Here is a 12,401-nt window from a genome sequence, read left to right as displayed (position 1 = left end):
AAATTTCGATCAATGATTTTTTGCGGATAACTTAATTAAGAAAGTTGAAGGGTATTTTTGTAATTCACCTTTAGACTTAGAATCTTCCCACTTTTAATGTAATATGATATAATAGGATGATGATTAATAACAAAACAATTGTTTTCTATGTTTAAACAATTGTTTTCTATGTTTAGAGAGTTAAATTTGAGCCTTATTTTACTCTCCAAATATAAAGTTCTCTATTTTTTCAGACAACCAACTCCAACCTAATTCTCTATTTTACTCTCTAAAAAGGAATATTTTTTCTCTCTTCTCAATATTATATTATTATTTCTATTTCATTCTTATTTTCTTATTTCATAATATAAATCCTTTATTTCTTTTTTCCCAAATAATTACTTTATATAATATTTAATGTGATATGAAATTATATTTTATTCTAAATTTTTAAATAACATAAATTGCAAGAAAATATAATATAATACATAAAATTAGGGGACAAATTCAAATAAAAGTGGCATACAATTACATAAACACTCAATTTTCAAAATTATTACGTTGCTCCCATAAATACTATATTAATGCATTACGGAGTTCAAAATGAGCATTGTTTGTCCTTAATTTTTTTATGTCTAGCTAAAAATTGTTCAAACCGGAGATTTTCATCTACCACCATTTTTATAGTTGGAGTTGGAGCCTCTAGACATCTTGAATTGGTGCATTGAGATCACGTTCATCCTCAATTATCATGTTGTGCACGTGCAATATAATACATGTAGTCATTATATCATGTAGTACGTGTCGTGATCTTTAATGCCAACATTCTAAACACAACGGTAATTTTTTGCAAAGTAGATGATCCAAATCTACCCAACGCATCAATGCGTTGTTTGAAGTACATGTCGTGATCTGTAATTGCATCAACGATATGAAGAAACAAATTGCGGGACATTCGATAACGACGACGAAATATTACATCATTAAAGCATGGTGTGACTGAAAAATAACCACGAAATAAATTATCATCTGCCGCCTCATGATCACGATTGATTACCACATGACCTGGAATGGAGCCACCTATGAAAACTTCATTAGTATGATTTTGTAGAACTTGTTGGAACATGTAGTTGTTCATACGTAGCTGATTTATTAATTATCATGATGTTCTGTACTAGGAAAAAACTTCAAATCTAACGAAGATGATGACGAAAAAGAAAAATTTTCATCATTATTATTAGAACAATCTCCAAGATTGAAATTCATTTTCAAAGGACAAAAGAAATTACTTGAATATGTTTTGAAATGAAATAAATGTGTAGACTTCAAGTGGTAAATGGTGTTCATTATATAATAAGTAATGTTTTATCTAAAAAATATTAAATGTACTAATGAGAATCTCATCCAACCGTGTATAATAAGATGAAATCCATCTAATGGTGAATATGAAGATTACATTTTTTAAATTATTGTTGTGATCAATTATGTATTGTATTTTATCTTGTATTTAAATTATTATGTTATGTATTATATTGTATTGTTATCTTGTATTTAAATTATTATGCTATGTATTGTATTGTTATCTTGTATTTAAATTATCATATCATGTATTGTATTTTTAAAATTTTTTTTTCATCTTGCCATTTTAATTTTGCGTATTCTTTATAATTAAAATTAATAATAAAATAATGAAAAAGTGAAATAGAGAGTGTTAATAGTACGTAGTTCTCCAAATTTGGAGAACTACTATTCACCTCTCTAAATTTGAAGAATAGAGGGTGATTTGGAGGTGGGTTGGAGTGCCCATTCTCTATTTTACTCTCCAAATATAAAAAATGGAGAGTAAAATAGAGGTGGATTGGAGATGGTCTTAGACAAAATTGGAAAATGAAAGTTTTGGGAGAACTTTGAACTTACCTCATAGTAATAAATTCGAGGAAGGAATGTTTAGGAATTTGAATGATAGATTTAGAAGTGCGGGTACGAATTTATGATTGGAATATTAATTAATTGAGGTTGGTTATTCTACTACTTCATCTGTATATAATTATTTGTCCACTTTTTAATTGACACACTTATTAAGAAAGCAATGAATGATATAGTGAGTTTACCATTTTACCCCTATTAATTATGAAGTGAATGAAAAGTTCTACATTTTTCAAAGTAATTAATCATTTAATTGAGGGTATAATAGGTAAAAAAAAATTGTCCTTTCTTGATTTGTCAAAATGGACAAGTAATTAGGGACAACTATAAAAGGAAAAGTGGACAAATAATTAGGGACAGAGGGAATATAATTTAATATTCACAATTGGATCTAATCATGATCTGAACCTTAATTAATACGGAGACGGGCCTAAAATGCCTCTCAAGTATTTGAATTGGTACAAAATTACCCTTCATCCACCTATTGGCCCTAAAATACCCCTGGCGTCCACCTTTCGGCTAAAAAATACTCTTATGTCTAACGGATCACACTCATTAGGTGGATGGAGGGTAATATTGTACCGAATCTCGTAGTTTAAGGGAATTTTAGGCCCTTTTCCGTTAAAATAATTTGAAATTACTTAATATATAAGCTCACATAATTTACTTGATTTTGAATTTCATAGTAAATTTAAAATGATAAAAAGGTTAGACATCTACTCTCTAAACTACTCCATCTCGGCCCTTTACTTCCTATCTCTTCCAAAAAAAAAAATCTATTTGGATCTTGTCCACAATTTTATTTTTTTTATTTATGACAAACAAGAGAGGAAAAAAGGAGGAAAATAACGATGCATTCATATAGAAATAATTAGTTCAATAAAAGATGACTTAATCAAGCAAATATGTACAAATATTACATTTTTTTGTGTGTACCCAAGATTAAAAATTTAAAAATAAAAATAATCATGTCTTTTATCCCCACCCTCATCCCATCATGACAATAATACTAATTAAAAGAAGGAAATATAAATATGTGAGTTCATTTTAAGTTTTAGTGTTGGATATCTTAATTAAGAATAAGAGATTAAAATAAGGAATAAAAGAGAAAATGATCAAGACATTTGGATAATTGAGAGAAAATTTTATATTCATGAAAATAATAATATTTTTAGATGGACAATCAGTTGGGGTAAATAAGGATTTTAGTTGGATCCCCATTTATGAGTTGGGTTACGTTATAATAAATTGGATTGATTTAAAATAGGCTATTAGGAAGATATCATGAAATTATTTTTTCAATATTATTTTCAAGTGTATCGGGTCAAAATATGAATCATAAGTGGTTTTATAGAAAAATAGAAATTTTAAAAATATCATTTTTATTATTTATTTGAGAAGGGTTTCAATTTGGACCAATCACATTAAGCAATATAATAAATAAATATTTATTAATTTTACCTTAAGGGAGCTATTAAAAATAAGGGCAAATATGAGTCAAATGATTAACATCGAAGATATTTTTGAGCCGAAAGGTGGACATCAGGGGTATTTTAGAGCTGATAGGTGGATGGAGGGTAGTTTTGTAACAATTCAAATATTTGAGGGGCATTTTGGACCCTTCTCTGTAATTAATATTCTACTATTGCGTGGGGATGATATAACCCCTACATGGCCCTATTTATTAGGTACTTCTTCGGTTTTAAAAAAAATGTGAAATGATTCGATAGACCTTTATAATTGTAAGAGTTTGTATCCGAATTCTTCTACTTGTTTATTTGTCAAGTGAATCCTAAACTCAATTAAAATGAGATTTTTAAAACCCTCCAACAATAATTATTTCATAAATGACATGTCATATATATTAATGTCATGTCATAATTATTTCATAACTATTTTACAATTATTAATCAAAAATGTTATCCTAAAATTATTAATAAAAAATGTTACTCCATAAAATACAAAAAATAAAAAAAATTCTATTTTAAAAAATAAAATAAAATAAAATAATTATTTCTCCCACCTTTTCTCCACCTCCCTCAACCCTCTAGGCCACAACCACCATTAACACCATCTCCATTATCCTTCATTTTTTCCCAAACTATCATTTTCTATGGTTGTGACGAGGCTCTTCAAGTTTTTAAAGATCATAGTTCGATTTGTCTCAAAGTTTTCATCATTCGCAACTCTCAATTGTATTTTTTATCAACGTCTACATCCATCCTTTGAACCACCATAAATTCCTTTTCTCCATTGATGTCAATGAATCATCATTAAGATACGTCAATATCATAATATTTGTACACAATTTTATATTAACACATTTTACATAATTTCACAAAGATATTCAACAATGTCTGTTCATCCTTAAAGACTATTGAATCTTCTCACCTTATGAGTTGTAAATTACCTAAAATATAAGAAGAAAACACAGATCTACACCACGTTTTGTTTATCTAGTAAGAAAGAAAATATGAAAAAAAAAAAGGAAAAAAAATTGAAGAAGGTTGGGAAGGGGAGAAAGAGAGAAATAAGGGTTGGACGGGGAACAAGACACACATAATTAGAAAAAGAAAAAAGAATGGAGTGGGGTGGGGTGGGAAAAGAAGAAAGAAGTGGGAAAAAAATTACTTACAATTTTCTTATTTTTGGTCTTATTTAAAAATTAATAATTATTTTTAGTCGAAATTTTGATATTCATGCTCCTTCAACGCGTGAAATTACGTGTTTGTGTCAACTTAATAATTGAGTTTCCACGCAAGCTTGATCAATGCTAACTCAGAAGGGCTTAAAATATCATTAGTTTAACGGTTCAGTTGACAAAATGTCAAGTAAAATGATTTAGAATATAAACTCATACCTAATGGTTCATCAGACTATTTCACCAAAAAAAAATCACTTAGTTTAACTTACACAAAATTTAAAAAAACAAAAAAAACTTTTTATCATGTGGAAAATTGAAACTAAATTGTCATAAAATAAAATGAAAGAGGTCATATATTTTAATTGAGGAGTACTAATTATTTTGTCCAACTAGACAGATGAAAAAGATTATTATCTTTAAATGCGACTTTTCGTTAGTTTTTTTTTTTTCATGATTTTCGTCAAAATTAATTGTTTAGGTTCGTAAATATTCAATGGAAAATAAAAATATTGTAATTTTTAACAAATTTAAAGGAGTAAAATTATTCGGTGTATATAAAAAAGGGAATTATTTTGTACTTGCCATTGAAAATAAGGGGCCAATTTTGTCATTTTCTTCCTTATCAACAGTTCGTCAACTGATAGGCTTATCTTTTGCACTCTCTTCCACAGATAACAGCTGAAGAAACTAAAAACTGCTGTTTCTTGAAATTCTTGATTCTTGATACGGATAAACTTTGCTACTTTTCATATGTTCTCTACTTTGATACACTAATATTTTGTGGTTTTGGCTATTCTTTTTTTTTTTTCTTCTTCTGGGTGTCTCTTTATTCTCAATATCAGTGGTGATGTTTTCAAAATCCCAATTTTGGCTGATGCTTTAACTGGTATTGGAAGTTACTGATGGCATCGTCAGCCGCTTTCAATGGTCCAATTCTTGTTTCTGCCTTTAATAAGAGTAGTCATGCGCCTACTTCTTCCAGGCAAGTTTATTGCTCCTGTTTTCTTTACTTTAGTGTTGTGTGAGTATTACAGACTAATCTCCAAGATAAAGTTTTTCACTGAAAAAGGTGTGATGTTGGGCTTTGTTTAGTTTATTTGTCATACTCCCTACAATTTTAATTTGTTTGTCTTTGTACGGAATAACGAAGACTTTTGAATTTCATGTATGTACCAAAATACTTTTTAATCTCATGGTCTTAAATGTCTCATGTGTAAAGTTTAAATTAAAAAGTTGCAAAAAAAAAAAAAGGTAAAGAGGCATTCTCTCGTAAACGGACTAAAAAAAAGAAAATAAGGAAAACAAATTGAAATGGAGGAAGTAGGAAAGTGTGGGATTGGTGTATCTTGTATGATTCATTTGAAAGATATATGTGATGCACTATATGTTAGTAATATTTTTAATAATCGTGGTGTTTGAGCCAACTTGCTCGCATCTCGACTAATTTCACGGGTAGTTACTACCTCCCACTAGTGCAAGTACCGGGTAAATCTGTCCATCAAGGTTTGGATAAATGGGAAGAAATCACCTGGTATGTTTACTGTGGGCTTTTTTTATGTGAGACCTCATTGTTCTGAATTCACTTTATTGACCACTAGTCTATACCCTGGGATTGAGTCAAGAAGCACTTGACTCTAAATGTAATTGTCATTTTCTAAATAATTAGTTCCAGAGCTGGAGATGCTACTCGTTTACCTGTAACAAGCATGCTTAAAACATTAATGGAGTGGGGACTCCACACCCTGTTTGGTACACCAGCAAATAATTTTTATGGGGAATTATTTATTAACATAGGTATGGCTGAAACAGCGAATATGTTTTAGACTAGTATGTGATCAATATTTTTGCATATACAAAAATGGAGGATCACTGTCTTTGGCTACTCAACTTCAGGAAATGTCAAAATGCATGAGGTGAATACATTTTGTGGATATGTTTAAACATAAATGCAATCGTGTCTATCCACATTAGTACACATGAATGCAGGGCATGTAACCGTAGGAAATATCAAAATTCATGTAATGAATCTGTTCTGTGGATATATTTGCTTATGTGTAGCTTCAACACATTATGTTTTATTCATTCAATGGGGGAATGTGTTGCACTTTACACTAATGCTACCTAATGCCTGTAAACCTCCGTGAAGTAAGCCATTGCAAAATGTTGTTATCTTATTAGTCAAATAATGCCTCCCAAATTCTCAATAGGGAACTCATTTTGAAAAAAAAATGAATTATTTGATACCTTCAGGTTGTACTGTTCTTAGTAATGGAAAGAATGAATGTTTCCTTTCATTCCTTTCCTTCTGTAGCTTATTAAATATTTAGCTGTTTAGATAGTTGAATTTGCAAATGCTAGAAAATGTTTGCTTGTCATTTGATTGCTGAACGTCCCAAAGATGATGATCATCTTTGGGCTTGATTTTTGAATAGTTACCACAATGTCTGAAAACAATTTAAGTTCAATCCCTGATCAGCAATTGAATCTTTTCTGACCTTGACATTATGCGGTTTGACAGGAATTTTATCTTTAGGACTTGTTCACTACCATCACATGTCACACAAAGATCAATCTGTTGCTTCCAAAGCACAGGAAGATCCAGCAGTGTTATTAACTTAAGATGGAAAGAAGTCAGGCAATGGCAATTAAGCCTGAGAGGTTTCTTCATGTGTAAAGTGCAGCAACATGATGCTACCTCTGAGGAAAATGAAGAAAATATCTCACAAGCTACTTTGATATGGAGGGCAATCAAATTGCCAATATACTCTGTTGCCTTAGTTCCTCTAACTGTAAGTTTTGAAGTTATCAACTGTAGAGTCTCCTTTCGAGTTTTAACATTTTCAACCAGATATGTTGTTTGAATTTTGGATATAAACCTATGTGAATGGCATAATGTGAAGGTAAAACCTAACTAGTTTCTTATGTTTATTGAGATTCAAAATGCAAGCAATCATTATGAGTGCTAGTCTTGTGAAACCAATCTATACAAAGGCTAACTGTGGCTACTTGTTAAATATGTTAGCTTAAATTACCTAGCAAGAAAAATGTGGTGGATTTTTTATAATATTTGTTGAGAAGTTTTATTTGCAGATTGGATATGAGGCAGAATCGCCATAGTAAATAAACTAAATAAGCTAGCTAGACCTATAACTGCAACTAGACGACTACTGTAAATGGTAATAAATTGAACAGCCTGGACTGTCGTCAGGAACAGGTAAACTTAAATATGTGAGAGTGATGGTGATTACTAGATAGGCAAGAAATTATGTATTCCATTGAAATAGCATGATCATGTTGCTCAAAAGATTGGCAAGAAAAAGAAGACAACTAGGAGGATGTCATTGTTAGGTCGTTTTTGGCTTTATTTGGAAAAACAGAATTAGGAGATTGTTCTATTAAAGTGAGAGTGATGTTAGGCTTATAAAAAACTCACTTCTATTCATTTATCTTTAGTGTAAAGAGAGAATTCACTTTTATACATAAAAGTTTGATTGTGAGTTTAGTTGAGCAAAAAATCCATTTTGTTCTTATTTCTTGAAGTCCATCTTGGTTTGGTGTTAGTGGTTTTCACTTGATCTAGCTAAAGAGATTTCCAAATTTACCTTTGGTTTTGTTGTTGTGGTGAATAATTATAGTAAAACCGTCTATGCTTATACTGAACAGATTTTGCAATATCATTCCACTAAAATCTCACTGTTCTTTTGGTACTCCTCATGAATAGGTGGGGAGTGCAGCTGCTTATTTGCAGACAGGCCTCTTTTCTGCTAGGCGTTATTTTATGCTGTTGGCATCTTCAGTTTTTATCATCACTTGGCTTAATTTAAGGTGTGTGTTTTACTGTCTTTGGGAATTCCATCTACTACTTGATCATGGTGGCAAGGTGGAAATACTTTGATGTGCTTTCACCATCTAGTCAAAGTTGTCTAGTGCAAGAAGCACTTGATTGAATGACATTTGGATACGATCAAATCCTCTTCAATATTCAGCACTTGATTGAATGACATTTGTTGCAACAATTAACGAATAAGGATAGGGGTAGGACTTTTATATTAGAGGGGTTAGTTCTTGAAAATCTTGATTTCTTCTCTAGTCCTCTGCTTCTTTTCCCCCTTTCTTTTCATTTACTTTCATTACATTTTCTTGTCTCTTCTACCCTTAAGTGTAATTCCATGTTGCCTTGGTTAAGAATTGTATATTTTGAGATTGTTTCTGAACATATGAGAGAGATATTTGGGTTAACTTGGTAGATGGAAGTGGTTAAGCAACAAACCCACTGTTTTTAAAAAATCGTGGTGTCTGGGCTAGCTCGCGCCACCTCAACTTATTTAACGGGGTACCTACTATCTCCCACCAACTCAAGTACTAGGCAATTCTGCCCACCAAGGCTTTGATAAATGGGAAAAAATCACCTAGTATTTGCCTCCGTTGGGATTTGAACATGAGACCTTATGGTTCTCAACCCACTTATTGACCGCTAGCCAACCCTTGACATTGTCTTGGTGCACTGTAATAGGAATAATTCTGATTTGTTTTAAAAAGATTGTATTTCATTATAATGCATGTGACTTTATTTTTTATGGTTATGTTATAAGTAAGGACTATAATGTCCTTGTTAAACATCTTGCACTCTATATCAATATCTCTGTAATCTGGGCAGCAACGACGTTTATGATTTTGACACAGGAGCTGATAAGGACAAGAAAGAGTCAGTTGTGAACATTGTTGGCAGGTAAAAATTTCTACCGCTGCCATGGCAATCGCATTACTATTTTGTTTTGTTTCCTTTTTTTTTTTTTGATCTTACTTATATTGAATAGGATGATGTACCTTAATTTTCTGAAAATTAAGTGCATGGCTGTGTATATTGAGCTCTTAATTCTTATGCTTGAAATCATTGTCATTGAATACATGAAGGGGGCAGGATAACCTGTATATTGACCATCCTTCAGTCAGACTGCTATTTATCATAGTTACTGGATTATAGGTACAAGCTAGATAAGTCAATAACCTGTCTCAAGTATGTCCTAGAGTCAACTCTTTTGCTGACTAAAAGTATGTGTCAACTAAAATGTTACCTTTCTAAAAAATAAATAAAGAGGATGTATCAACTAAAGTCACTCTTTCTCAGACTACCTCCATATTTCAGTTTGTGAATATTAAGTTCCTGTGACTTTTCCTGTATAAGGTTGCCTTAACAATGTGGTCATGCAATGGCCTTATATTAATTTGTTTGGAATTACAGTTTTAAGGTTGACTCACTTTGCTTTGTAATCTTGGTGTAAGCCGCACAGGAACATTCATTGCTGCTTGCTTGTTACTTGCTCTTGGTTTCTTGGGGCTTACTTATACATCTGTGGAGGCTGCAAATCTACGTGCTATATTACTATTAGCTTCTGCAATTACTTGTGGTTACATATATCAGGTAATTCAAATAATTTAGTCCAATGGAATCTTCTATACTTCTGATCCTGCATATATTGCTCCATAAGCAACATTTATTATTCTGGTTAGCATAGGAAATTCAACATCTTAATTGAAGTGGCGAAGATCCTCTTTATAAATGGTTCTTTCTTATAACCCCGCTAATTGCTACAGTGCTTGGAAATCGAATTTTCTTCTAAAAAAATATCTAATCCAAGTGCAATCAATCAATCTATCATTGTCTCAATCTCAATTTCCCATTGGGATTAAGAAGTAGTCAGACTTCTTGAACTTCAATTCCTCTTTTCCCTGATCCTACTTTCCTCTTTCTCCCTCAGCTGTATCTGTTCAAAGTTTCCATCAATGGAGCTTGCTTAATACCAACTATTTTCTTTAAAAAAAGAAAAATAATTTCAGCAGTTTCTATTACAGCACCTGTCTTGTCCTCTTGTTCTCCATGCTAAACTACAAAGATCTTATTTTAATGTTTTTAATATTAAATTAGTGGGCTTCTGTGCTAATCTCTCTCTCTNNNCCCCCCCCCCCCCCCCCCCCTCTCTCTATGCCGTATGGGAGATTTGAGTAATTTCAGGTGTTTATTGTCTCTCTGTCCCCTCAATATGTAAATCATTGGATTCCGTTGCTTCTAACAAACTGTCTTGTAGTGCCCGCCGTTTCGGTTAAGTTACCAAGGTCTGGGGGAACCCTTGTGCTTTGCTGCATTTGGTCCTTTTGCTACGACTGCCTTTTACTTGCTTCAAAGCAGCACCAGGTTTGTTTTATTATTAATACCCATATAATGAAGGTTTTTACACATAACTAAATCTAGTCTAATATGCATTTCAGTGAGCTCCCAATCACATATACAACACTTTCAGCATCAGCACTTGTTGGTTTCACAACATCACTTATCCTGTTCTGTAGTCATTTCCACCAGGTAATAAGGTCTCCTTACCTTCCCTGACTCCATCATTGTGGGAAATAATTTGTTATTAACCGTTATTTTACCAGTACTTGCAACTCATTCATCTGATACAAAATTCAGGTAGAAGGGGATAAGGCCGTGGGAAAGTTTTCTCCACTGGTAAGTACACCTAGGTCAGACATCAAAAGTTCAAGTAGAAATGGAAGAACTAGTGGTCACTTGTATTTTTGCCTCTGAGTTCAGGTTAGGCTTGGTACAGGAGCTGGTTCTAGAGTTGTAAAAGTGGGTGTGGCAACACTCTATTCAGGGATGCTTCTTCTTGGTTTCACTCAAACACTTCCATTTACATGCATTGTAAGTCTTTATATGGTTTCTTAATGTGGTTACAATAATTACCAATGAGAAATTTCATTTTCTGTTTATCTGCGACGTACATGTTTTGGGAAGATTTTGTTCATTTGGTTTTAACCAGAAACAATTTCTTGAACTTGTAGTCACCAAAGAAGTTTACTAAGTTGTGATAAACCTGATATGGATTTTGTGTTGGCGATTTTAATGTTATTTTTTTAACCTTCAAATTCTGGATACTTAGATATGCTCCACTATCTAATCCAGTATCAATTTCTTCCAGATTCTTTGTGCTTTAACAATACCAATGGGAAAACTCGTAGTTAGCTATGTGGAGAAGAACCATAAGGTGAGTGAAGATTTTGTTTTATTCTTCCACTAAAACATCATCTTGGTCATTGTTGGGGTAATGTTGGATAAATAGAAAATGCAAATGTATATCCTCCTCTGACTTATATCTACTTTGCTCTCCGTTTGGGCAATCAATGTTCATTCGAGTCATGATTTTGAACTTCAATATTTTAGGACAAATCAAAGATCTTTATGGCAAAGTATTACTGTGTGAGACTTCATGCTCTATTTGGAGTGGCTCTGGCTGCTGGCTTGGTAGCAGCTAAAATGGTTGCTAGATATCCTGTTCCAAAACCAATATTCTGAATCATAGAATTCATCAGGTTAGGCTTTTCGTGGTTAGTGAAGTATGAATATAGCATTTACGTGAGAAGTGAGAACGACTTTTTCCTGATTTAGTGGCTACGTCTGATCTCAGGAATACACATTGTCGCTGAGAGACCTGAAAGCATCAAGGAGTAATTTTTTTTTCAAACTCAGGCTCTTTTGAATGCAAATTACAAGATGAACTTTCTACAGAAGGAAATGGAGAAAAGATTCAAAGCTCTTGGCAATAGCCTGCCTGCACTGTGTTCTCGATCCAATGGACATTGGATTACTTGAACTGCCCTTAGTTCACTAAATTTCCAAAATTCTTTTGAGCACTGAGAAGAACTTTCAAGAAATGCATGAATGTGATGCATCAACAAATCAGTGTTTCCTGATGTACTTATTGACAATTAATTAATTAATAATTCTTTCTCCATGTTTTGTCGTACGTCTTCCCTCATATAGTAAGAGGTTACATCCTGTTTGCCTAATGGTGAC

General features: G+C 32.4%; 2 protein-coding genes across 5 annotated transcripts in view; both read left to right on the top strand.

Moving 5' to 3' along the window:
* LOC125853602 (uncharacterized) overlaps positions 1-12,401 on the top strand; it is a 54,283-nt gene that overhangs the window by 5,355 nt on the left and 36,527 nt on the right. The gene's annotated exons all lie outside the window — the stretch shown is intronic.
* On the top strand, positions 5,227-12,342 carry LOC125853605 (2-carboxy-1,4-naphthoquinone phytyltransferase, chloroplastic). Its single transcript, XM_049533333.1, has 12 exons — positions 5,227-5,531; positions 7,068-7,338; positions 8,271-8,374; positions 9,207-9,278; positions 9,833-9,971; positions 10,636-10,742; positions 10,817-10,907; positions 11,016-11,054; positions 11,139-11,249; positions 11,527-11,592; positions 11,769-11,917; positions 12,013-12,342. Exons 1-11 carry the CDS (start codon positions 5,452-5,454, stop codon positions 11,898-11,900), a joined length of 1,212 nt encoding a protein of 403 aa, XP_049389290.1. The 5' UTR covers positions 5,227-5,451; the 3' UTR covers positions 11,901-11,917; positions 12,013-12,342.

Source organism: Solanum stenotomum, chromosome 1, assembly GCF_019186545.1.
Source record: "Solanum stenotomum isolate F172 chromosome 1, ASM1918654v1, whole genome shotgun sequence".
Lineage (NCBI taxonomy): Eukaryota > Viridiplantae > Streptophyta > Magnoliopsida > Solanales > Solanaceae > Solanum > Solanum stenotomum.
The sequence above is the reverse complement of the archived record's forward strand: the minus strand, read 5'-3'. Positions and strand labels throughout refer to the sequence as shown.